Source organism: Marmota flaviventris, chromosome 8 (assembly GCF_047511675.1).
Source record: "Marmota flaviventris isolate mMarFla1 chromosome 8, mMarFla1.hap1, whole genome shotgun sequence".
NCBI lineage: Eukaryota > Metazoa > Chordata > Mammalia > Rodentia > Sciuridae > Marmota > Marmota flaviventris.
The window spans coordinates 55,720,881-55,748,457 of record NC_092505.1 but is presented as its reverse complement, the minus strand read 5'-3'; the positions used below and the strand labels follow the sequence as shown (position 1 = coordinate 55,748,457).

Sequence of the window (27,577 nt, the reverse complement as noted above, 5' to 3'; positions counted from 1 at the left end):
ATGAGATTCTTGAGTTTTGATGATTTTTTTTTTGTTGTTGTTGTTAGTTGCATATCTGAACAAAACTCCTATTTTTCAGATTTAGTTTCTGTAGATGGTTGGTTACAGATATGTGTGTTAAGTAGAGATAATCCCCTCATCCCCAGAGTACAGTTTGAGTTCATGGAGCCTCACAAACTGGCAATTTAAACAATGCTATGTGGATTTATAAATATGTGAACCCTAGTAAATTTGAGACCTGTTTGTCTGTCTTTCTCATTTGGAAAATGGTGTTAATATGTACCTATCTCTTAGGGGTTTTTGCAAGGATCGTGAAAACAAATGCAGACAAGTAAACTACTTGACTTCTACTCTCCCACCCCAGCTAGACAGGAAGGCCAAAGGGAATTCCTGCAAATGACCCCGTGACTAGGCGGAGGGAAGAAAACTCTGCTTGTGTGTACGTACACAAGGATGCACACATACAAATACATATTCTTATATTTACATAGTCGTTCTCGCCCCTCCCCCAGCTCTGCTTCTTCCACATTCCAGCTCAGAATCCAAATCTGTCCCCAACAACCCAAGCCTGGATCTTGCCCTGAGAATGATTCTGGGAGCCTGTCAGAGCCACTTCCCAGTGTTGCAGCCATGCTGGAGACGTGTGATGGAACCACTTTCACTGGTTGTTTAATATGTTCTCTTAGAAAAACTGTTTGTTCTGAAAGATATATTGGTCTTTTTAGAAACATTTCTGGTGTTGGCTAAGATGTTTATTACTCTAAACTCTCTTAGCAGCAAGTGGTTCAAGTCTTCTCAAGACCAGCTAAGGAAGTAAAAAAGCCTACAGAGAGATGAAACGCTCACTGCCCTACCCCAGTGCCTGGGAGACATGTGACTGGACACAGCTGGTTATGGAGGGTGTCCCTGAATGCAGATACACTCCATGGGCAAATTTTCTCCCTTCTGTTTTGACCAAGAAAAGACAAGTTGGAGGAATGAGCATTGTATCAGAGGTAGTATTTGGACCTTTCCTATTACAGGGTTCTCTAACTTACTTAGTATATAGTTCACCTCCTATAGCACAAGAGAAGATACAAAATTTGGGGAGGGAGGGTTTAATTCCAAGTGAAACTTCACCACATAATTGGTGCCCAATGAAGAGGGTCAGAAAAGACCCAGCTCTGAAGTCTTACAAGATTGGGAGCCTCCTTAGAGCCACAGGCTGTGCCTCATGTTTTCTGTTCTTTGTACCTACAGACCCCACACAGAGGCTGAGCTGGCCAGAGGTGAGAACCCTCAGGATGGATCAGCATGCTCCCATAAGCCTCCACGCCAAAGACAGACACAGTGTGGGAAAGACGTGCTGGGCAGCGCCTGGCCAAGGGGTGGCTGGCTCAGTGTCTGCGGCCAGGAGCCCCACACTTCCTCAGAATTCTCCCAGGCTTCCCTGGAGACTTGACTGACAGAATGGGAATTGCTTCTAAGAAAAGGGTCCCTCATGGTACCAGCTTCAGGATTCTGTGCTCAGCAAACGTTCTTATTTCTGGGGAAAACGGAGGATCCTGTCTGTGAAGCTTCCCACTGGAGAATCTGCCCTTGCCCTCTCTGTGGGTGCCCATGTGAAGTCCATCTGTGGCTGGGCCTAACCTGCCTGGACATCTTTCCACTGGTGCTGAATCCAGCAGCTATTGGCAGGGCCCCCCATGGTCATCTACATGGATCATCCTCACCCTCAGAGGCTAAGGCACTCTGCTCACCAAGGAAACCCAGCTAGTCAGGGACAGAGCCAAAAGGAGATTCCACAAAGCCTCAGGACCCTGCTTCAGGGCTTGGTACTTTCCAGGCTAGGGTAGGAGGAGATCAAGAAAGCATTTTACTTAGCTCAAGCCAGGCATTATGAAGGGAAATCTCTTGTAAATCATGCAAGTTCCAAACTCAGATGGTATTTGGGGATTATTGGGCATTTGGGGTTCTCTCTGTTGTGTTTTTTCTCTTTTAAAGTTATTCAAAGAGACCTATTTTTCTGGTGCTGGGTGAGTGAAGGTAAGGAATCCATCTGGATCTGCGGCTCACTCCCTCCTCCTGGAACAGCCCTCCCTCCTCCCTCAGGCAGCAGACCAGGGGTCAGGGGCAGGAAGAGACAGAGCATCTCAAATTCCTGGGCTGCCTCTTAAAATAATAATAAGCCTCCAAAATAGCTAAGCATCACTCATTGAAACTAACTGAGGGAAAGGCTAGTTTTTATTATTGTTTTAAAAATAGGAATAATAGAATATCTGCAAAGAAACTAGTTCTTCAAAGAACATGCCATAAAAGAAGTTTACTGCTAACAAGTGGAAGTTGCATTGAACTGGCCTTATTTAGTTGGCCGGTAAATAGATGCTTCTAAAGTGCTTGAAAACTGTCCGGAGCAGGCCGAGCAATTCCTGTTTTATCTCATTTACATTTCACGTCTACTTAATAAACGCTGATGAGATAATACACAGCTGTCCCTGGATACACACAGGTAAATCAGCTTAGTCCTGGTTTATTTTGGACTAATTCTAAATTCATGGGCCCTGAATGAATGCGGCTTCGCTGCTCCCATCAATGCAAGTCCTCATTTTATTGAGCAATTCTATTCTTAGCCCTGCGAGGGGGAGGCAGACAGAAAGCCCTGCTCTCCATTCCATTCCCCTCCCAGGACGGCATTTAGCATGCTACTTCTGCCAGCTGGCGGGCAGCCACACCAATGGCCCTGTCAGCACTGGCCACGGAGAATAAGAAACTCAACCATAAAAGGGCACAACTGTAGCCCATGCAGTGGGGATGGAGGAGGGGAGTGTATGGCACCACGCGGGGGTGGCCAGGATGGGGGTGGGGGCGCTGGTTCCAGAAAAACAGTTCAAAGCTGTTGAGCCCCGTTACCCAAGCAGGACAGATGAGCAGGAACACCAAGGAAGAGTGGAAGCTGATGCCGGCTGATAGGACTCGGGAGCAGGGCCAAGCCAACTTTCAGATACTGCTCTAAACAAACAACTCTCGGGACCAATCCCCCAAAGTTCCTGACTCCTTGGGGGAAATTAAGGAAATAAGCACCTGGAGTCGCAAAAGAGAGAAAGAGTGAGGAGAGGATCCTTTTCCCCCTTTAGGAATGAGGAACCCATTCCCCTCTCAGATCCCAAACTCCTGACCTAAGGAATCAAAGGGGTCAGAGGAAGAAAAGGAAAAGGGGAAATGGGCCAGAATGACAGAAGTAGATGGAGGAGAGCATGGGCAGAGACAGAGGCATGGGGAGGGGAGGGCAGGAGAGAAGGAGAAATGCAGACCAGACGGGGTGAATCCTCTCTCCTGGGACCCTGGTGTCCAGCGGTCTTCTAGGGGGTTCTTCCCATCTAGGGAGCCTCACTGGGTCTGCAACCCATGGTCTGTTCTAGTATGTGCTTTGGGCAAGTTCATTGGCCACGCCACTTGTCTCCCCACCTTTGTCCTTTGTCCTCCTATCTTCCCTATTCACCTGGGTGGAAAAGACTCCCTCTTCCCCAGCTGCTCAGGTCCTGGAGGGAGATGCGGCAGGGTTTCCCAAGGCTCAGTGTGGAAAAAATGGGGGAACTGATGTCAGCACCTTCCTGGTATGCGGACGTTTCTCCAAAAGCCTGCACATCACCCTCTAGATGAATTTTCTAGACAGAGGCTTCCTTCATATTTGGGGACATTCTGTACCCATTCACACACCCATAAGTAGTATCTGGAGGACAGGTATCTGAGTGCTCAAGATCCAGCTTCCATGTGGTCCCTGATGCACTGTTATTTGTTCCCAGTCTTCCATTTCCCCTTGGTAAGGCTGGAAGTATCCCTGTCCACCTAAGTCCTAAGTCCTAAGCATATGAGATGAGGATGAAGAAGGGCAATTGGGATCCAAGTCAGGGCACCATAGAATGTCGGGGTTACAAAAGTCCTTTAGAGTCCCCTTCTCCAGCTTCCAACCTAATGTCTAGATACTTCCATAGAGAGATTCCAGGGGAAGAGTTCCAAGCACTATAGCCACATGAGTCCTGTTCTCAGAACATGCAGAACATGCATGTTCTGCATGCCCATTGGTGTGTGCACCAGGAACACACATGGGGAAGTCTAGCTAGCAGGACTAGTCAAAGTTAAGGGTAATGCACAGTTGAGAATTTTGTGCATGGCATAAGGGTCCAGCGGAGGGGTTGAGGTCAACCTCTGCTCCCTGAGGCCCAGCCATGAACCCTAAGGGTGCAGCATTTACACTTTGCCCAGGGGGTTTCTTTTTCTAATTTTCACAAAAGTACCCCATAAACTTGAAAGCCAAGAACAAATGCAAAACCCACAACAAGTCTCATTAAATACATCAGTGAACACCAATTCAAAGGCTTTCATGAGCTCAACATGCAAAGGCCCACACAGGCACAAGACACGGTCTACTCTCCATCTGTCGCTCCTTCATCTGTTTGTTCCTCTGCTGTGCTGAGCACCTGCCCCTTGAAAAGCCAAGACTGATGGAGCTGAGCATGGCTAATGGTGAGGAGCAGTTAAGAGAGTGATTTTGGTGTTTTAGGAGAGAGCTGGCCAGGGCTTGAAAACTGATTAGGAAAGAGGAAGATGAGTTGAGAATCGGTCTGGAAAGGGACTCAACTTATTACAGGGTGTTGGAGATGAGGGAAAGGGAGTTCGGATTAGGAGGACTCTCAGAAGAGCAGGCCCCGCAGACTAATGGAGTATGGGGGTGAGGTGTGAGGGGCTGAAGAGCGCTAGGGGTGAAGAAGCTGACCCTGCAAAGGATTCGCCCAAAGGGGTGATGGGAGACAGGAGAGGAAGATGGGGGACAGGGGACTGACTACAGCAAGACGAAATATTACATGCCTGTGTGTTTGGCTAAGATGGCCACATCTGTGGGCTGTGGGAGGAATCAGTAGAGCAGAGAGGTGGAATATAAAGGAGAAGCAGGGAGGTGGATCTCCAAGAACCTGGGATCTAGAGCACAGGATAAGGGGGCAGCCTCAAGTGCAACCAAGGTGGGCCACCCCAGAGCCTGGAGGGTGAAGTAATGGTGGGACAGAAGTAGACTCCTGGAGGTATGGGATCACGAAGTTGAGGAAATTCATGCCTGATGTCCTGGATCTCAGAGTGAGAGGCCAAGGCCTGCGGGGGGAGGAGCTTGAGAAACAATGCTGGCCAGAGACAAGGACAGCACTGTCTTAGCTGAGCCTGGAGTCTAACCTTGAGTTTGTGGCATCCCGAAGTCAGACCCAGGAGCAGTGAAGTTGGAAGGGAGCACTGAATCCAGGTGGGGATTTGTAAGGGGACACAGATGGTAGCAGACATGAAGGAGAAGGCATTAAAGGCCATCAGGAGGGAGTGAGAAGTGGAGGGGCCCAGGATCTCCAGTGTTCAGAACGATGGGAAAGCCAGGAGGGACCTCATAGGAAGAAATGGTGCTGGGGGTGGGGGTGAGGGCAGGGTCTAGAGTTCTGCGCCAGCTTGAAGGACAGATATAGGGTAAGAGCTAGGAAAGGGGAGGCTGGGGGACAAAGGCCATGGGCAAAGAGAAAGATGGGACAATGGTGAGATCCTGAGGTTTGGGCATCCCGCCTGGGGCTCACGTCTACCCTATCCCCCAACCTCCATGCCACCCAGTGTCCAGACTCACCCACGACAGTGAGGTTGACCTGGGCCTGCCTGCTGCCCAGCTTGTTCTCCACCAGCAGCGTGTAGCAGCCGCAGTGCTCCTGGCGTGCAGCCAGGATGGTGAGCTTGCTGCCAGTCTCGCTGTTCTCCACCTTGATGTTCTCGGACTCCTGGATCTGGTGATGGAGGGTGGAGCAGCCGCTGGAGACTTGGGCCAGGAAAGGAAGAGGGCTCCTCCCTGGCTCTTACTCCAAGAGACACTGCTGGACAAGCTGTGGGGGGCTCCATCTTGTCTCTGAGTTCCCCCTAAATCCCTCCTCTCCCACCTCAGGCTCCCTGAGGGTGTCCAGATCAGGGATGGGCATGGTGGACAATCTATCTCAGCTAGCTCAGGAGGGGACCAGTCTCTTGCTACCACTCCGGGGTGGGATGATAGAATGCATCTGAGCCAGGGCAGCCACAAAACACACCCTAGTGGGCTCCCGCCTCTGCCTTGCTGACCAATGCAGTGGCTGAGAACTAACTACACGTGGCTATTTAAATTTCAATGAAGTGGAAACAGATCCATCAACTGATGAATGGGATAACAAAATGTGGTCTTTATTATTCATCTATAAAAAGAAATAATGTACTGATTCATGCTACAACATTGGCAAGCTTTGAAAACTTTATGCTAAGAAAGAAAACACAAACAAACATCTAAGATAAACCTGGTGGTGCACACCTGTAAGCCCAGCAACTTGGAAGGCTGAGGCAGGAGGATTGCAAGTTCCAGGCTAGCCTCAGCAACTTAGCAAGACCCTGTCACAAAGTAAAAATATTAAAAAATCTGGGGATATAGTTTAGTAGTGAAACACCCATGGGTACAATCCCCAGGACCCGTCTCCCTACAAGAAGGGCTGGGGTGGGGCTTGGTGTTATAGCACTTGCCTAGCATGTGTGAGGCCCTGGGTTCAATCCCCAGCACCACACACACACAAAATCCAGACACAAAAGGTGATATATTGTCTGATTCCACTTAAATGAAATGTCCAGAATAGGCAAGTGTATGGTGACAGAACCCAGGGTAGCATTGTCAGAGGCAGGAGGAAGGGAAGGAATGGCTGCTGGTGAGCCTGTAACTTAAAGAAGTGAGTGAGGGTGAGATTAGACAATGATGCTTGTACAACCTTAGGAATCTGTCAAAACTACTGAATTGTATACTTCAAAAGGATGAATTTTTATACTACATGAATTATATCTCAACAAAATTGTTTAACAATCTTTAATTAGTTGAAATCAAAAATTTAGTTCCTCGGTTGCTAGCCACACCTCACTGCTCAACAGCCACACAGGGACAGTGGCACTTCTGTGTTCAGCACAGACACAGAACATTCCCAACACTGATTGACAGAGCTGGGACTTGGCCAGGTATCTCTGAAAAGGGATGAGATTCTGTCTTATTTCAGATAATAGTAGCCCAGACAAGCCAGGGCAAATGTCCTTGGGATGCCAAAGGCCAGCTTTCCGTCTCCATCTCTGATTCCCATCCTACAGTCCTCCCTGATACTAGCAGCTTATTGCTGAGCGTAGAGCAATTTGAATGGTATGGAAATGAGCAATAGAAGACCTTCTGTAGGGCTCCTGATCCAGAGCCAGCCCACCATTCCAGGACCTCTGCTGATCACACACATGGGCACACACTACCCATGCGGCAGTGGTGGAAAGGCTGGGTCCCCCAAGTTCTTTTAAAAGCTCGTTGGAAATTCAAACACTTTTCCACAGGAATCATCATTGTAAGTCCTAGTCTGAGAGCCAAAATTCTATTCAATATATAATTTACTCTCTGAACACTAAGATGCACCTTGATTTTTTCAGCCTGTGGCAAGTTTAAGCCGTTATCACAGAAGGAATCAGCAGACTAGTACGGGATTACACAGAGCTCATGGTATCTGAGCCGTCATCTGAGGTCTTGGTTTAATTTTCCTGACTCTGAATGGGATTCTAGGCAGATACCATGATGGGATGAGACCCACGAGTAGTTTTATTTTACAAATTATCTATAAAGCAGGGATTTTGGTAAACTTGGAAGAAACTGTTAGTAAAACTTAGGTTTGGTGGGTGGATGATGGGTAGGTGTGTGTCGGGGGGGGTCTCTCTAAACTGATGAAAAACATTTCTCACTCCTTTTGGCTCAGGGGCTATGAGTTGTCTTCAGGCCACCCCCTCCTGTTACTGACCTGCTTTCGGAACTTCATCCAGGTACAGGTGATGGGCTGGGTGCCAGTCACTTTCCCGAACAGCTCCACCGACTCTCCTGCACGCACCTTTTGGTCCTCGGGAAACTGGATGATCTGAGGAGGCATAGCTGGAGAGGACAGGCAGAAAATGAGCAAGATGGAGGAGATCCCAGGCCTTCTGGCCTCACTGATGTCACTTACTATCTATGCTGGGATGCTGGCTCCTCCCTTGCCTTCCAGAACCCTCAGGCTAACACTGAGGGCGCTGACCCTTGTTCCAGAATATCTGAGCTCAGGGACAAGCTAGGTTTATTCTTTTCTTTATCCTGATTTCCTTTGGTGTGATCCACACAATTTATATGCCATAATTCTCCACTTATTGGTCACATTGGAATTTGCATCTCACCCCAGTTGTTTGAATCTACATCTTACACCCTACATCCTACAGGAAAGACTGTTCATGGGTTTGGAGCTAATGGAGTGGTCATCATGTGATTGTTCAAGTTTGTCAAGGCTCACAGGACAGTGCACTAGAAAGGGTGAAGAATACTGCAGGGAAATTACACCTTAATACAAAAAGTGGGAAGAAGCCATTTCACCCATGAGATCATCCCTAGTCGCCCTCTACAAATTGCAGCCCCTGTGCCCAGTGCTCCTCACCAGGCTTAACTCATTCAGTTATTAATTTGCTAGTGCCCTGCCATCTGACTCCTGGACCATCTAGCTGACAGGATCAATGCACTTCACACCCTTCCGTGGAGAACAGTCAGGGAGTCTGTAAACAAAGACATATCAGAGTAGGAAACAGAAGCAGCACAAAGTGGGTCCTCCACATGGGGGCAGAGCAGAGGGCGGAGGGTGTGGCAGAATTTCGCTGAAGGGATGAGAGAGCTGCTATGTCTACAAGGGAAGGATGCAGCAGGAAAGAGGCCCAGGCACCAGGCTGGCCAGAGGCCCTGTTCAAGGAGCAGATTCCGCTTGATAAATGCAGAGTTTGAACTGAGGAAGGGTCTTCTGATCATATACCCAGTGGGCCAGTCTAGTAGGGTAAAGGAAAGCCCCCCTGGCAGATGACTGCCTGGCCCCAGGTGGGGCTGTGACTAATTACCTGCCTTCGGAGGTGTCTTGGGGGCAGGTTTCTTTTTCACAGTTGCATCACCTGAAATGAAAATGTTCACAAGTTATTTTCTGTCTGCTCTGTTTTTCCACAAAGCCCCTGAATCCTGGGAGGATGCTGTCTTGCCCACTGGCCCCTCATCTGGGGGGAACCCTCATTTGAATATGTCTCTCCAGACATCTCCCTGAGCTTCTCCTACAAACAACCTCATAATCAAATGGACGTGAGTTCTCAGGGGCCTCTGGAAGAGTCCCTGGAGCCTCCAATGAGATCAAAAACTCAAAAAATGCTGAAGCCATAGTCCTATTCATAGAAGATAACCCCAAACTGACTAACTACTCTCTTACCCTAACTTTCAGGAAACTGCCATAGAGGAAATTATGTCAGATAAAGCAACTAAAATTAGCCTTTGGTGTGGATCCAAGGATCCCAGGCTTCCTTTGGGTCACAGACTGTGGACTGGTGGCTTCTTCTTCTTCTTCTTTTTTTTTTTTTTAATGTTTGTTGAATAGATCAATGAATGAATGGCATCCTCTCTTCCTACCCTACTTTCTCTAAATAACTCAAATAAGAAAAATGACTCAAAAAGAAAAGTTGTACAGTACAAATCTATCCACTTGGCTAAGTAATATGGTACATAGGCAGACATATCCTCAACTATTTTCATAGCTTGTTTTCATATCTCTTTCGGATCTTTGCTCAAAAGTCCTTTAACCTATTTATTGAAGTGACTGTAAATGTACATGCACACAAACACCTGCTTGTGAAGCTTACAGTGGCCATATATATAACTGCCCCAAATCAGAAGATATGCCAGTGTCCCTCAACTGGAGAATGGATGGTCATGGAACAGTGATACAATGAAATACTTCTCACCAACAAAAAGGAACAAACTGTGGGTACATACAACACGGAGGAATTACAGCTATGAGAAACCAGATTCTAAAGGTTTTGTGCTGTGTAATTCTAGGTATATGATATTCTAGAAAAGGCAAAACTATAAGGACAGAGAACAGATCAATGGCTGCCAGAGATGGGGTGGGAGGGCTGACTATCAAAGGGCACAGAGGCGACAGAATTCTTATCTGGACTGGGGTAGTCATCATGTGATTATACAAGTTTGTCAAGGCTCACAGAACTGTGCACTTGAAAGGATGAAGACTACTGCAGGGAAATTACACCTTAATAAAAAAATGGGAAAGCCATTTCACCCATGAGACTGTCCGTTGCCACTCTCTACAAATTGCAGCCTCTGACCTCCTTACCAGCTCTACATTGAGGAACTATCCCCTCCAGGTACCATGTGACTAGCCATATACTTATTTGCTGTTAGCAGTTCCCACCCACTAAAGTGTACGCTTTCTGAGGGCAAGGATTTTTCTTTGCTTACTGCCACATACCCAGTGTGCCTGGCACACATTAGGCCCTTGATAACTGTTTGAGTGAGTTACTTTTAACAATTACACAACTATGTAGCTTCACCTCTGAGGACTGCAGAGCATCAGCACCATGTCCTGGGCTGGCTGTGGAGCTGCTGGTGACCACAGGCAGCTTAGCTAACTGCATGAAAGATGAGCCATGCATTTCTACAGAGGGAAGAGCCTGCCACCTGACTGAATTCCCCAGGATGGCTGCCCAAAGGAGGCAAACCAACAGAAGCACCCTGAGAACACGGAGCTGATGGCTACAACTACGTGGCTAGGCCCAGGTCGAGGCCTGCTTCCCCAGGTTCACCCTGGCTCACTGCGCTAATTCTCCATCCACCCTTCTCCCAAATCAGAGGGTCTTCTATGTGCCAGGCAAATGCCAACCAGTACACTCCTGCCGGGGTTCTGGGGGCAAACCAAACTATGTAATCTTAGTCAAGGCTTATCTTCAACGCCCTGACTATTAGGATGTGTATACAGCTGGAAGGGCTTTTTTTATGTCTTGTTTTTAAACCTTTTGCCATAAAGGATATTTATAGGACATTTGGCAACACTTGAATAAGGTCAATAAATAAGATAATGGTATTGTATCAGTGTTAGTTTCCTATTTTAACCATCAAACTGTGTATTTATAAGAAATTATCCCTGTTTTTAGGGAAAATCCACACTGAAATATTGACGTGTATGAGTATTATGGATGCCACTTTCTTTCAAACTGCTCATAAAACATAAGTATATGTATATACATGTATGTATATGTATATGTGGGGGGGGAGGTAAGGAGAGAGATGAGAAAAAGAGAGGGAAAGGACATAGGAAAAACTAAACAGTAAAATGTTAATATCTGAGGAATCTGAATGAAGGGTATGTAAGAATTATTTGTACTCATTTTGTAATTTTTCTCAAAGTCTGAAATTATTTCAAAAGGTTATGGTTTGATTGTAAGGTGTCCCCCAAAAGCTCATGGGTGAGACGATGCAAGAAAGTTCAGAAGAGAAATAATTTAGGTTGTTAGAGACTTAACCCAATCAGTGAATTAATCCCCTGATAGGGATTCACTGAGTGATAACTGAAGTATTAGGGTGTGGCTAGAGGAGGTGGGAACTGGGGTGTGGCTTTGGGATATATATTTGCACCTGGCAAGTGGAGTCTCTCTCTCTCTGTTTCCTGATCACCATGTGAGCTTCCTCTGCCACATTCTTCTGCCATGTTGTTCCTGCCTCACCTGAGGCCCTGAGGAATGGAGCCCACTGTCTACGGATTGAGACCTCTGAAACTGTGAGCCCTTAAATAAACTTTTCCTTCTCTACAATTGTTCTGGTGGGGTCTTTTAGTCACAGCAGCGAAAGAGCTGACTAAAACAAAAAGAAAAGTTAAACAGAGATAATAATTTTAAAAATGTGCTAGTCAGTGTGGTTGTTTACGCAGAAGACAGACACAACACTGTGGGCTGGGGACCTGGTCAAAAGGCTGTGGGGCATGAGAAGGACCTGGGGACTAGGGAAGGAAGAGCTCCCAGGTCAGCAGCAGACAGGGCTTTGAGCGGAGAGCAGGGTGGTGTATGGTGGAGGGTGTCTTGAGGGCAGGGCTGGTAACAGAGTCCAATGGTGTGAAGATACTGTCACAAAGAAAATTAAAAATATGGCTACCATGTTACACTAGTCACATTTAGAGTGCTCAAGAGCCACACATGGGTAATAGCTCTCACACTGTGCAGACAGAACACTCTCACCATTACAGAAAGTTGTACAGGACAGTGCTGGTCTCAAATGCCAAGTTTGAGAGTTAGGCCTTTGTCCTTGTGAATAGGGAGTTCTCACAGAAACTTCCCTTAGACTGGGCTCAAAGTCCCCTATAGGTGGTTCTGGCACCTGGAAGACAAGGGTATCCTGTTAGGAGGACACTGCCTAATCCCAGAAGGCACTGATCAGGGCTCACACAGAAAAAAATAATACAATTGAGAGACAGAGGGAGGTAGAAGGATTACTTTAAGGTTTCTTGCTTAGATAGATGGGGAAAATTATTTTGAAGGAATATGGTATCTAGGAGTAAAATATGTTTGGCTTAGTCAAGTGAATTTGGTGGATGAAAGAATCAATGTGTATGTAGGCTAGAAGCCCAGGATCAGAATTCTAGAGAGAGGTTGGTGGAGACTAGAAAAGAAAGCTTTCAGAATAAAACCTGTGATCAACGAGGGAACTGTGAAGCTGGGTTGGTTGTTTGGGGGCAAGAATGAGATGAAAGATGAGAAGGGGCCAGGTCTGATCCCAGGTGGGGGCTCCCCGTGAGGAGCTGCATGGAGATGGGTCTGTGGAAGCACCTGAGACTAGTAGGAGGAATACCACCACAGAAGGGTGGAGGACAGACTGTGGGAAGGGGCTCCAAAAGAGAAGAGGACTAGGGTGACAGAATGGGAAATGCCAAGCCAAATACTCTCCTGAAGTGAGAGAAGAGGACAGGTTAGAAGACAGAAGGCCAGGACTTAGGGGAGAGGGTAGGAGAACATAAAGATGCTAGAGAGGAAGAGCATGGAAAAGCCAACTGTGGACTCCCATGACTGGCCAAGCCACAGAGTCCCTGCCCTCCTTCACCCTGGGCTGCTGGGAAGTCGAGGCTTAGAGGGAAGGAGAGAGGGCGTCTACCAAAGATGATCTGACTTTCTCAGGAGGAAGAGGCCTTCTCTTAGGAACTGAGTGGGGGGCAGTGGTGGGAACTATTATGGGTTGGATAGCATTCCCCAAATTCATACCTTGAAGCCCTAACCCCAGTTCCTAAAAATGTGACTTATATTTGAAGACAGGGCCTTTAAAAAGGTGATTATGTTAAAATAGGCCACAAGAGTGGGCCCTAATCCCATCTGACTTGTGTCCTTATAAGAAGGAGGGAAGTGGCAGCGGGGATATGTGGGGAGTCAGGGGGTGGCATGGGAAGAGCATGAAGGAGAGAAAAAGAAACACCAACTAACTGGGGGCACATGCACACACACACATACACACACAGATCATGTGACAATACAGGGAGAAGATGGCCATCTACAAGACAAGGAGAGAGACCTTGATATTGGATTTCTGGCCTCCAGAACTTCAAGAAAGCAAATTTCTATTGTTTAAAGCACTCAGCACATGGTGCCTTTCTATGGCAGTCCCAGAACATAATGCTTATAGATGAGCTCTGGCAGGGTGGGGTGGGGGAAGGAGGTTGATAGTCCCTGCGTGGGGAGCTGGGAGCTCACAAGGAGATGGGGCAGCAGGAAATCAGATTCCTAAGTCATACCCTATGCTTGGTGGCTCTGGGTTAACATATGCAGCTACAAGTAGAGTCCTAACTAATATGGATCTTTCAATGTTACAGTTAAGTAAGATTGAAGGCTGTATTTTTGTTTGTTCTATAAATTTGGAACTACACTGTTTGAGTTGGCTAGCATTTGAAGCTGGTTTGATTCCTATCAGTAACAACAATTTTAAATGTTAAAAATGTTCTGTATGCTATCCATATTTTATATGACCATCTGCTGGAATCCATTAATGATGTTCTGGGCTCACAGGGAAGCAGAGTCATTGAATTCTAAAATCCCATTTCTTTCAGAAGGAGTTCCCCATATGGTTCTTACTCCAAACACACACAAGTAGGGCATCTCACCTGCTTTCATTTCATGGAGGAGATGAAGTCTCCTAAAAGTCAGGTGGCTTGCCAAGTTCATAGAACCAGGCATGGCCTGGCTAGAAATAGGACCACAGCCTCCTGCCATCTGGTGTCTGGCTGCTTTCTTCTCCAGCTAAGGCTGAGGCTCTGCTCCAACCCAGGTCTTTGGAATCCTTCTCTGTCCTACAGAACTGCAGAGGGGCCACAAGCTCTGGAGCTAGACTTGGGTTCAGTACTGCTTGTCACTCACTAAGCTGTGCGGCTTAAAACTTGTTATTTAACTTCTTAGAGCTTCAGTTTCCATATTTAAAAGATGCGAGAAACATAAATAAAATCTGTTATAAAGAAAACAGAGCATACAGTGCATGCTCTACCACCAGCCCTTCCCCCGCCCCCTTCATCCCTCTTTCCCAAACAAACAGACCCCCAGAGGATTTCTCCGCTTCTTCTGTAGCTCCTTCAACTACTTAGCGGGCCACCTATAGATCAGTTGAGCTTTGCACCTACATGAGGCTTCCATGCAGCACCCTGTGCTCCTTCTCCCCAATTTGGATCCTCTTGCTGGTCCAGATGCCCAAACTCTTAGTACTTCTTGGGTTACTACCCAGTTTCCTCTTCTCTGGATTAAGGCTTATTAGTTTATTATTTCTGCTGGCCCTTTGCCTCTTGTCCCCGTCTCCAATAATCCAACCTTTATATACCCACCACTATCATAGAGGAACATCCTAGAAGGAAAATGAAATTCAATCATTTTGCAAATTCCATGTTGGCTACTAGCCACAGGGAGTTGGGTGAGGAAGGCAGATCCCCCTCTAACTTGTCACGAAGTTTGCCCCTCTGAGGAGGGGCTCAGGCACCTCCAAGAGGCAGGAAGCCCCAGACAACACACTTCTCCTGGCACAGCCTGTCCCCCTCAAACTTTCTGGGTACTTAGTCTTCTTTTCTATCACCCTCTCCTATCCACATTTTCCCGTTTCCTGAGTCCACACCTCTGCATCCAACCACCCAACCATCATCTCCTCGGGAGATGCCAAACATACTGCAAGCCCACATTGCCAAAACCATATCCAGGATCTTCTTTCCAAACTGCTCCTGACCTCATCTTTCCAAGGCCATATCTACTCACAAATGCCCACTGATTTCATCAACTAAATACCTGCTCAATTTGCCCACATGCCCTTCATTGTCACCCAGTCCAAAGGGTACCACCCCTAGGCCTCTGGTCTCCCAGCCTTGTCCTAACACATCGGTCACCCCCAAAAAAGTTGTCTTTCTCAAATAAAAATCTGAAGTCATTCCAGTGACTAAAATCTCTCCAGTGGCTACCCACTGCCACTCAGGACCAAGCCCACCTGACCTGATAAGGGCCCTGAGCTATCCCTGGCTTCCATCTTCATCCTTCTTTCCCATTGCACCCTCTTGGGGAGCACCTCCATTATGCCCTCTGTACTCAATATCCATGGTTCTCACAATTTAGCATGTATTGTGATCACCTGGAGAACTTGTTAAAAATAGATTCCAGGCTTCCAGGTGCCATGGATGGTCCCTGCACAGTCCCCTGGGTGGCAGTGCTCTATATTCTACATTGAATTTCACCAGCCTTTTGCCTTCAGCTCCTTGTACATGCTGGGGCCCCCTCCCTGGGCTGACTCTTGCACATTCTTCAGACAGGTCTCAGCTCAGTCATTGCTACCACCAGGCTGGGTTCATGTCCCACAATGCTCATCCAATGCACTGCCATTGCCAAAATCAGCTCCTGAAGTTGGAGACTATCATGCTAAGCAAAATAAAAATCCCCCCAAAACCAAGGCCGAATGTTTTCTCTGATATGTGGATGCTAATTCACAAGCGGGGGAGGCAATAGGGAAGAATAGTGTTATCTTAGATGAGATAGAGGAGAGTGAAAGGAGGGGAGGAGAGGGGAGGTGGGGATAGGAATGATAGTAGAATGGAACAGACATTATTACCTTATGTACATATGACTGATGTGATTCTACAACGTGTACAATGAGAAAATATAACCCATCTATGTATGCTATGTATGATATATCAAAGTGCATAAATTCATTTTACTGTCATGTATAACTAATTAAAACAAATTAAAAAAATTAAGAAAAAAATCAGCTCCTGATAAGCATGTATTACAGCAAGTTGCCTAAGGACAACAATAGGGTCCCTTCTGTATCCCTGGTGCTTAGCACGTTACCTGGCACATGCTTGACAAGTAGCTATTCAAGGAATGAGTGGAACCCCAAAGGTCTTTGTTATCTTGGAATTCCCAAGGATTACCCCACCCTAGTCCTGGGCTCTGATGATGAGAGAGAGAAGAGCCCTGGGATTCCTTGTGCAACTTTCTGTGACAAGGAGAAGTCTCTGTTCTGTCACCTTCTAGATCAAAATGGGTAGGTGTTAAGCCCTCCTCAGTAGACAGGAGAGGGAGTTTGGAAGTGAAGTAGCCCAATAAAATAATCACATATCAAAGCATCAAATTTGAAAGCCTCATGGGAAAGCTGGGGCAGGGCTGGGGAAAGCAGCTTCCTCATGTCTGACATCAGGTAATCTGACTTTTGCTTCTGGTCCAGACTGACCAAATCTAAACTAACCCCCACCTCCAGAACTTTTCTTCTGTCCTGGAAGAGAGGGAATCAGTGTCTCACAGTCTACAGACCACTCAACCTGAAGACATAAGTGCATCCCTGCCAAGAGTGAAAAGTCTGAGAGGAGAATTAGGGAGCTAGCACTAAATGGCCTTGGGTACAGGCAGGTCCCTGGATCTCTGCCTCTCTGGGGACATTTCCCTTTTTAAGTAGTTAACTAAAAATCGGCATCAAACCCTTCACAATTCCCCAAATCGGCATTCACTTTCTGCAAAAGGCTCCTGAAAGGGACACGGGCTGGGTGGAGTGAAGTGAGCACCTACTCCAAGAAGGCTGAATCCTGCTGCCCAGCACTGGGGCACGTTCAAGGCCCCTTCCCCTTCCGCATGCTCTGGCCTTCTTCCAGTGTGTCCTTATAGATTTGAGAAGAAATATTGGTTGTTTTCCTAGAATGAAAATCTCTGGGCAAATTTTCCACTCACCTTCCTTCACATTAGGAAGGTTCTAGGGGGACATAGCTCCTCTGGTTAACGCAAACACCCATTCCCAAACCCCCAAGACATAGAACATCAGGATATTTGTGAAGGAGGCAGCTCAAGATGGTTGGGCAGCAGGGCCAGCAGGGTGCCCCTAGGTTCTTCCTGGGGAGGACCCATCACCAGTTAATTGAATTATGGAAGATACTGGGTGAGCTGGGGAAGAAATTAGAGGTAGCAGCCTGGTGGGTGAGCATCACAGAGTCACACACATATGTGTGGAAGTCACTGGGCACTATTATACCCATAGATCAGCCACCACTTTGGTTGGGAGAAAGTGGAGTTGCTGCCTGCTTTCAGAGATGTTTATGGAAAAATCTCAGCTTCTCTCCAGTCCCACATCATTCACTATCAGGCAAGTCTTGATGCTAAATCCTAACCTCTCCAGCATTTCCTTTCAGCCCCTCGCCTTTTTTTTTTTTTTTTTTTGGTATTAGGGATGAAATTCAGGGGCACTCAACCACTAAGCCACATCCCCAGCCCTATTTTGTATTTTATTTAGAGACAGGGTCTCACTGAATTGCTTAGCGCCTCGCTTTTGCTGGGGCTGGCTTTGAACTCATGATCCTCTTGCCTCAGTCTCCTGAGCCACTGCTTCCAGCCCTTTAAGTCCTTTCAGGACCTAGCACTTCCCCCAACCTGCAAAAAATGTTTAGAAGAAAGATTTGATTTGGGGGAAACCTTCACAAAAACTGGACATTGTTTGATATCCAAAAATGCTTTCAAACTGACACGACTTTTGGTTTCAGGGAGACACATGGGTTTGGAGGTGGTGGCGAAGATATTTAAAAGCATCAGCTGGGCTCAGTGGTGCACACCGGTAATCCAGGAACTCATAGAGCTGAGGCAGGAGGATTGCTAGTATGAGGACAGACTCAGCCAACAAAATGAGGCCCTGTCTTAAAAAAAAGGTGGGTGGGAGGTGGGGCTGGTATGTAGCTCTGTGGTAGAGCACTTGCCTGGCATGCATGCATGAAGCCTTGGTATAGCAAAAATAAAATAAAAGCATCATGGGCTGGGGATGTGGCTCAAGTGGTAGCGCGCTCGCCTAGCATGCGTGAGGCACTGGATTCGATTCTCAGCACCACATAAAAACAAAATAAAGATATTGTGTCCACCTAAAACTAAAAAATAAATATTAAAAAAATAAATAAAAGCATCATAATCTGAGACAGTCTAACATAGTGACTGGGATGGTCCAATGTCAGAGATGAGGCTCAAGGCCAGGCATGGAATAAAAGGGATGTTCCATCTGTATAATCCTTAAATCGCAGTGGAGATAGGAACCCTAAAGCATAGAACTCATGAATTGATAGAAAATCAAATACTGATTATGAACCCACTCAGGGGCCAGCTACTCAAGTTGTAAAATGCTCATTGATCTCTTCAAAAGATCACCACCTTATACAGACTAATAGGAGAAATCCGTGAATCCGCTTATTAAGCTGGTATTAAACTGGAAGGTAGACTGTGGGTTGATGAGAGAATGCCATTGTTCAATATCAAATTTCCTGATTTCAATAATTGTACTGTGGTTACATTCTTAGAAGACACACAGTGAGTTAGAAGTCCAGGGCATGGATATAAAATTTGGTCTTATATGGATTCATCCACCCAAATGAATATATATGCATAATATATAGAAAATGATAAAAAAGGAACAAAATGTAAGTAATTGTTGAATTTCAAGTAAGGAGCATTCAAGAGTTTCTTGTACTATTCTTGCAATTTTTCTGTAACTTTGAAATTAGATATAGAAAAGATCCCAGCGAGGGCATGCAGCAAGCACCCTGATAAGCCTCTGAATCCAGGTATGCGTGCCAGCTGCTGCCCTCCCTATCCCCCAGCTGAATGACAACCAGACCTCTGCCAGTCCTGGGGGCCCAATCCCTCTCTCCTCCTGCTGCCCCAAGGGCTGGAGGAAGCTCTGCTCAGCTTGTGTGGACAGCACAGAGTACATCCCTGAGAGGACAAGGTGCAGGGGGCCGTGACAGGAGCGTAGATCAGGCTTGGCATGACAGTTCTACTCCTTCCCAGCTGGGAGGCCCTGGGGCATGATAATTTTGTCTCTTAGAATCAGTTTCACTCATTTGCAAAATGGGAACAGCGATCACTTGTAGCAGAGCAGAGTGAGAGAGCGGAAGTGACCTAGCCAGAGCACCTGAGGCTAAGGCTGCTGCCCAGGGGGTCCGCTCAGCTGTCCTCACTCTGGCCTCTGCGGTTTCACCCCAAGCTCCTGCCTGCCTCTCTCCCTCTTATGTTATCATTCCTCCTCAACCAAACCACACAAATTACACTCCTCTCCTCCTTCATAACCTGGTCTGGAGGCTCCCTCATTCTAACCACCGCCCCCAGCCCCAGCCCCGCACACCATCTCCCTCTTTCATCTGTGAGCTGGTGTCCACCAGGTCAACTTGTGCTTTGCTCCATTTCCTTTCATCCTCCTGACAGCTCACTCGGAGCACACCGATTTGGCTCTTCAAGTGCTTGGCCACAGTGAGGCTCCCAGGGGCCCCCAGGACACAGTGGGGGTAAGCTTTGTCCACTCTGCCCCTCAACTGCTGGCTTACAGGACCAAACTATCATGCTGGAGAGAGGAGGCCATGCAGAGAAGGATCTGGCCACAATGTTTGACAGGAAAATCACTCACCCTTCCCTCAGGAAAGATGGATTTCCTCCTTAGATTAGGTACTTTTTGGCCCTTGACAAAAGCACGCAAACACACACACACACACACACACACACAGACCACTCATGAAACTGGACATGTCTTGGACTGCGGAAGGTAATGCACGTGGCAGAGAGAGACAGACTGCAGGATTTCATTTCTATGGGGAGAAAAATCCTGCTGATGTATTTATATATTCACAAATACACAAATACGCAGAAAGAAGAAACTGAATACATTTGTGGGGTGAATGGATTTGGGGGTAGATGGAGTTATGGAGTTAATCCAATCACGATGTGTGCATTTTCATAGAGCTTTCTGCAAGCTGTGCCCCTCCACACCACAGGGTGCCTTGGGAGACCCTCCCAGGGTGTCGGCTCTACACGGAGGCAGCAGGAAGATACCCTTCTGCTGCCCTAGACCGACAGTGGGGGGCACCAGTTTCCCTCTGGACAGTTGCTTTCCAGTGTGACCACACACTGGAATGACCTGGGAGCATAAACAAATACTGAAGCCCTGCTCCCACCCGAGGTTCTGATTTAATTAGTCTGGGGAGCAGTCCAGGCAGTGGTGGCTTCCAAGCTCCCCAGGTGAAACTAATATGCAGGCAGGGCCGCCAGCTGCGGATCCAGAGTTGGATGATGACAACTTGATTGGGGTTTTCCACAGCCTCCTGTTTTCCAGGGCAAGGAGCCCAGCTCTGGGTCTGCTCATTGTCTCCTGCTTGTTTTTCTCCTCCACAGTTCCCCTTTGACCTCTCCTCACCTCCCTCAGGATCACACTGGACAGGAGGCTGCTGAACCTCTGCCCCTGAGAAGTGAACTATCACATGACACCCTAGTCACAGTCCCGGTGTTCTTTTCGGGACAACATCTCATCTGCTTTCATTTCCCAATATTGAACATGGCATGGTCCCAGAAAATATTTGGAAAGAATAACTATTATCCCATCCCTACTAGGTTCTTCTTAGATTGGTTTTTCTGCGCTTCCAATAACTTATTTAATGTCCACTCTTGATCTTTGAAGTTTCTTGATAGTGGTCCCTCCACTATTCTTGGGGATTACTTCCCCACTTTGGGTAAATATCTTTTCACTTTGGTGGCCCCACCATACTGCAGTCTGACACCCCAGGCTTGTGTTCAGGGAACCCAAATGCATTATCAGGAAGGTGAACACATCGCCTAACAAAAGAAGGAAAGAAGGAAGGAAGGAATGGAGGGAGGGAGGGGGGGGAGAGAGGAAGAAAGAGGAGAGTAAGGTGAAAGTCATAAAACACCGCTACATAATGGAAAAAGAGAAGTGGTCTTCTGTATCATCAGGATGATTACTTTCCTCTATTTGTCTAGGTAAGAACCTGACTTTTCTGCTGTTTGTTTTAAAACAGTGTCTTGGGGCTGTCCAAGTAACCTGCATCCTGCTAAAACTGGAGGTTTCAAAGGATAGTTCTGCTAATGAAACTATACTAATAATCACTGTAGAAGCCAGGGCTGCTCTATGACTTTTGCCTTCATGGGCTCCTTCATCCTTAATACATATTTAATTGAATATTATATATATTATATTTTAGTTATATAAATTATAGTTCACAATTTCTCTGGCATAAAGGATGACTATATTAATATTATGAACTCAAAAAATTGTCTTTGAACAGTTCATTTTTTTCTTCTAATTTTATAGGACAGCACATTTTTGTGGGCCTGTAAAGCAGTGTGTGCTCTTGGCACCATGCCAAATGGGTGGATAGGCCCTGGGGGAATCAAGGTCGAAAGGAAGGCGTAACTGTCTATGGTCTGGATCATGGAGAAGTTCCTTTCATCCTTGCATATTTATGTCACTCTGCAATTTGACTCTGAGAGACACCAGGGAGGGTCCTCCAAGAGCAAGGCATAGCATGTGCCATTCTGAGGCTCATGCTAGGCCCTCAAGGAAGGTGCCATGAGAGAAGGACCTGTTTCCACGCTTGGTAAGGAGACAGTTGGTGGATGAGGGAGCTGCCAATGCTCTGAGCTCCTAGAGAGTTACTTTGAGATAAAAGGAGGAAGAACTCGGGGCTGATCTGGTTTTGCAGTGGGAGTTTGTCAGAAAGGTTGCCCATGGAGAGAGGTGCCAGAGCACAGGCATGCTGGGGGGACCTCAGGGGATGGCTATGGTTCAGTGAGGAGCTCAGTCTGGCTTGAATATAAAATAGGAGTGAGAGAGTGAGAGGCAGAGCTGGGAGAGAGGTGGCAGCCAGGACATAAGGGACCACATGTACACAGGCACAATAGTTATGTCTAGGCATGATCTTGCAAAAAGTTCACTTGTATGGGATTTCACAGGTGCTGGGGACCACTGGTATTTCAGTTGGGAATGATTACAATTTAGAGAGGTTCCCTGGCAAAGCAGAGTCAATCGAGGAGTGATTCACTCTTGCAGGGAGTGGGGGTGGGGCTCAGTAACAAAGTAAAAAGAGTATGAGTGATGTTGAGGGGGACAGAGATGTGCACAGGTGGTGGACAGGTTATGGGGGAAGGAGGAAGATGAGAAAAGGTCACAAGAAGGTCACCGGGTACTGTGGCATATGGGCAGAAGCCAGACCTGGAGACACTCAAGCCAGAGGGATGCTCAGGAGACAGAGGCTCTGACACCCGTCTACCCCCCACCCCCACCCCCCCCAATCCTGGGTGTCCCTTGAGTTTGCGAGGCAAAGCAGAGCCAATACTCACTCTCCGTTCCTAGCACAGGGAGAAGAGGGCCCCTGGGCCTCCGGGATTTCATCTCCGGGGCCTTGGTGTTCTTAGTGTCTGGAGCATCTGGAACAAAACAGGGGACACAAACATCACTGGGAGGCTGTCCAAGGAGATGAATAGAGGAGGCACCTCAGTCAGGATCCCACCTTAAACCTCGTATGGCTCACCCATCCTGCATTCCTTGGGAGGCCCTCGGCGCCTGCTGGGCCGGCCCTGCCTCCACTGGCACCAAAGAAGGAAAGGCCGCCATGGCTGATAAATCAGGTGGTAGGACAGTCACCCTGGCAAGATGGATGGATAGGCTACTGGGAGCTGGTTAGTACTCCCCTCTGCACAGGCTGCCAGAAATACCGCTGCTGTCCAGGCTGTGGCCGTCCTACCCTCTGGCTCAGCTCCCCCATCTTTTCCTTCCTTGGGCCTTGACTCACTCAGCTGAATGTTCCAGACTTCCAAAAACACTTTCAAAAAGAGGTCTCACACAGAGGAAGGAGAGGACGTAGCTCACGGTCTGGAGGGGCTTGCGGTCAGTCTCTGATTTTTTCAGACATGCTGTTGCACTTGGCCCATAACAGACCAGATAAAGACCTCAGAGCAGGCAGCTAGTGTGCCTCTCCCCTGAGACTGAGGCGAGGACCCACTTGAGGGCTTCTGCTATCCCTCCCCAAGGCAGGGATGGTGCAACATTGCTGCAGCAGCTAAATTAGACACGATGGGGATGGGGACGGTGCTCCTCAGGCCTCTGCTCCAGGCTCCTTCTCCCATGCTAAGGCAGAGCCCAGATAATGCCTGAGGAACCCTCCCTTGTCTAGCAGCAGGGACTCTTCACTATGGCTGGGTGGGGCTGGGCAGAAAAAGCCCCCACTGGGCCCCCAGGAGAAGGGACTTTACAAACTTGTGGGGAAACCATCTAGGACTCAGATAAGAAATACTTGCTGAATCAATGTCACCATGCTCTTTGGTCTTCCTTTCCCTACAAGGAACACTTTTTGGGGACAGGTTGGGTGGGTAGCTCTCTGAACCCCCTTCCTATCCTCCTTTTCCTGCTTGGGAGGAGAGGAAACTCAGAGGGAGGAAGGAGGGTGGGGCACTTTCCAGAGGCTTTGGCCACTTCCTGTGGCTTGGCTGGGGAGGAAGGGCTATCTTGCTCCCCTCCCTTTCAGGATGGCAGCCCTGGCTGATCTTACCTCATCTGGGCTCTGGGGTGGGAACCAGGTGCACAGAGTGAAGGGGCCAGGGACATATCCTTCCTGTCTCATGGGCTCTCTGAGCTCTCACCTGGAGGCATGTCTCTTTCTACATAGCATCTGGGTCCCTGCCTGCTCTAGAAGTGGAGCTGCCTATGCTATCCTTCTCACACAGCATCATTTCTGAGACTTAACACTAGTCAGCCTCCCTTCCCACCTCCTGAGGCGAGGACCCACTCGAGGGCTTCTGCTGTCCCTCCCCAAGGCAGGGATGGTGAAACATTGCTGCAGCAGCTAAATTAGACACGGTGGGGATGGGGATACGGTAATCCCGTAACAGAGGCACCTTGCTGGCTCAGTTCAGAGGTCTCTGGGCTGGGCAGGAGATGGGGGGCTCACCACTGAAAAAGGGCAAAAGCCATATATATGGAACTGTGGGAATGACTGGATCGTAAGTAGGACTTTCTATTAATCTATAGCAGAAGATGGGGATAAAGGGACAAGAGTGGAAGAGATCCTTTGAAGCAGTGCTTGATAACCCAGCCCCTAACCTGCCCCCACGGCATGTCACCCTAATCCCACCACTGTCCAGAAGTGCAAAGGAGCACCAGATGGTGGCAGGTCTTTGCCATCCATAGCCAATGCCACCAGGATCTTAGGGAGCAGCCCACACCCCAGGGCATCAATTCCATGTGGAGCTAGGTAGAGGAAGAGAAAGTCCCCCTAGGACTTCAAAGAAAGTACATGCAGAAATTTCTCTTTGCCCTTTTCCCAGAGGAGGAGTGGAGGTGGGGATGTGCACAAAGTTCTGCATTCCTTGGTTCAGATCTCTCTTTCTCCTGGTGAGTCCCAGAGCATAGAGAAGGCAGAGAAAAAAGGACTGGTTTCCCCACCACCCACAGGTGGGAAAACTGAGTAGAAGCAAGCAAAGGAGGAGAGGCCCAGTTTCCCTGGGCTTCTGAAAGGAGGGATGTGCTGGGCTTTACTTTCAAGCACCCATCACAGAAGGATGAAGAGAGGACAGTTCTAGTTGTGGCTTTGTCATCAGCAATCTCAAGAACATGGGCAAGTCACTTAAACTGTCCCATGTCTCTGTTTTCTTATCTGTTCAAAGGGAATGACTCTTGTTTTCTCTACCCCACAGTGGCCCAAGTCCCAAAGGACAGAATGCATGCAATGGGGCTCTGGAGACCAAGAAGGGTCTTTTGCCTAAGTGAGCTCACTCTTCCTGCTAACCACGATCTCTCACTCCTCCGAGTTGACTTTAACATTTTCTACCTTCAGAATCCCTGCACCAGCCCCTATCATTCCTGCACTGTCCTCTGCTCTAGGGTGCTGCAGGCCCCCCAGATGTGTGAGTAACCACACTGGATGTGCTTTGAGCCTTGTTTTAAGAAGTTTCACTGCACTTTATCTTTCAGTCTGGCCATGAGGAAAAAGGCTTGAGTTTCCATTTCAAACCAGGCATACTCTAGGCCTGGAGCCCCGTCCCTCCTAAAGTGCCAACACTGTGGGGGCTGTGCATGCACCAGGGGCCCCAGGCAGGGATGCTGAACCACTGCGCCTCCTCCATGAGAACCGCAGGAGGAGTGGGCTGGAAGGACCACACGCTTAATCAAAACCAGCTTTGTGCTCACATGGCTGTCCAGGGGATAAAAATAATAGTAATAAAAGTTTAAGAGCAGCTTGTCTTTTCTGTCTATTTTAATCTATTTTGTGATGAAACTGAACTTCATTTCTAGATCTGGGCCTCAGGGCTAGAGTCCTTTGCTGGCCTGGTGTGCACCCAAAGGAGTGTGCAGAGGGAAAATGGAGGTGTAGGGAAGTGGGGGGCCTTGACAGAGAGAGGGAAACTTGTCCTTATACGGATAATGCCTCACCCTTTCCACTCCTGGGCTCATTCTGGACTCACACCCTCAAGGGGACATTTGGCATTTTTTCTTTTGTTTCCCCCAAGAGGTTGGATCCCTGGGCTCTGGCCCTAGGCAGAGGAATGAGGTCTTGGGAAGCTTCTGAGAGTGGGTCTGAGCTTCTAAGAGACCCATGAGGGGACAGAGCAGAGGGGCTGGGCTCCAGCCTCTCCCAGGAGGTCGTCCATTCTTCCTCGCTGGCCTCTCTTTCTGCCAAAGACCAAGCAGCTTGCTAGCATGAAAGGATAGCACTTTCTAGTTGGGAACTTGAGCTCTTTTCTGGCTCTGAGGTTTAGTGAGTCGTTGGGGAAGTTCCTGAACTTTTCTGAGGCTGATCTTCCTCATTGGAAAAATGGGAATAACACCAGCTCAACAGAAGAGGGACGGAGGAGTGAGTTACAAAATAACAGGTGACATTTAATGGGTACTTGTTCCACACATGTGTTCTGCTGAAGTGCTTTATGTGCTCACACAGGGCGGAACCACACCATTCACCAATACTTAATTACTTTTGGCCTAAAAAATAGCAATTCTATTTGGTTGAACCTAATACCCATTAACTGCCTGTGACAACTTAAAGAATCAACGTGAAAGTGGGAGTGGAGTGGAGAATATATATAGAAGGACTGAAGCCAACGAAGGCTGGGTCCAACTCAGTGACAAACAGCAATGCCAATGGTCCTGGGGGCAGTGGGCTACAGTGCTAAGCAGCCAAGTCTTGGGGTTAGATTCCCAATTAGTCAAGGTGAACTTGAGCAGGTGACTTGCTCTCTGTCTCAAATAGGCCGTTGTTGCTATCACTGCCCTTTAACCTTCTTGTCAAGGTCACCGATGATCTCCAGGTTGCCATATCTAGTGGCCAATACTCAGTCTCCCCTCTACTCAACAGTAGCATCCAACACTTGATCCTTCATTCTTTCCTTCCTCAGATTCTCACCATTTAGACCTGGGACACTCCCTCTCCTGGATGTTTTTCTCCCTGAGACCATTCTTTTGTGGACTCCTGTCCTCTCCCTGCCTCTCAATGTTGGAGTCTACCTCGCTCCTTTGTCCCATCTCCATCCACATCCACCCCTGGGAACCTCTGTCAATTCCAGGGCATTTGATGGCCTCTACATGTGGATGGATCCCCATTCCCTGATCTCCCTCCCCAGCTTCAGATTTATCTAGATGCCTGTCTATGTCACATGTTTCCTTGGGCTGCCCAATGGGCATCTCCAACTTCACATGCACAAAACTCTCGATTGTCCCTCCAACCTGCACATTCTGACTTCGGCAGGCTGGCACTGCCATTGATCTTCACTCTTCCATGGAAACTAAGTCTTCCATGCAGCAAGGACGGGGCGCCTGGTGCCTCCCCTTTCTCTCTCCATATCCAACTCATCAGTGAGTCTTATCAGCTCTACATCAAACTAGATTTATGAATCCAATCATTACTTGTCACTTCCACTGAGCCTATATGCTACTGTCTCCTGCCATCTGATCTCCCTGCTTTCCTCTGTATCTGTTCTGGGTCTGGTCACCCCACACAGGGCCCTGAGTGATCCTTTACAAATGTCCAGAATTGTCCCATCTCACTCAGAATAAAATCCGGCTTCCTCGTCGAAGCCCACACAGCCTTGCCGAGCTGGCATCTGTCCTCTGCAGCCTCACTCCCACCACACAGCCCCTTGCTCCCGGCCCCATCAGCCTGGTTGCTTCCTTTTCCTGGGGAGGACAAACATAGCCTCACCGTCACCTCTTTTCTCTTACCTCAGGGACTCCTTCTCTAACTTCCTGGAGGTCTCTGTCCAAAAGTTCCTTCCTCAAGAGGGCTCAATAATCCCCATATCTGAACAGCACCCCCTCCCACTTGCCCCCCTGGGCCTTCTCCACAGCAGGCAGCATTGTCTGAAGTAATGACATGTCTCTTCCTCTGCACTATTACTTCCCCCCAAT

General features: G+C 47.9%; 1 protein-coding gene across 7 annotated transcripts in view; it reads right to left on the bottom strand.

The window, feature by feature from the left end:
• Mylk (myosin light chain kinase) overlaps window positions 1–27,577 on the bottom strand; it is a 120,451-nt gene that overhangs the window by 40,919 nt on the left and 51,955 nt on the right. For 6 of the 7 annotated variants that reach the window (XM_027936014.2, XM_071615271.1, XM_071615272.1 and 3 more), the window contains 4 exons: window positions 22,522–22,608; window positions 8,938–8,988; window positions 7,830–7,957; window positions 5,633–5,786 (listed from right to left, as the gene is read on the bottom strand). In XM_027936014.2, coding sequence (XP_027791815.2) covers window positions 5,633–5,786; window positions 7,830–7,957; window positions 8,938–8,988; window positions 22,522–22,608 — 420 coding nt within the window. Of the gene's footprint in view, window positions 1–5,632; window positions 5,787–7,829; window positions 7,958–8,937; window positions 8,989–9,152; window positions 9,229–22,521; window positions 22,609–27,577 lie in introns of those variants that run through there. The other variant, XM_071615274.1, reaches the window with a different exon arrangement.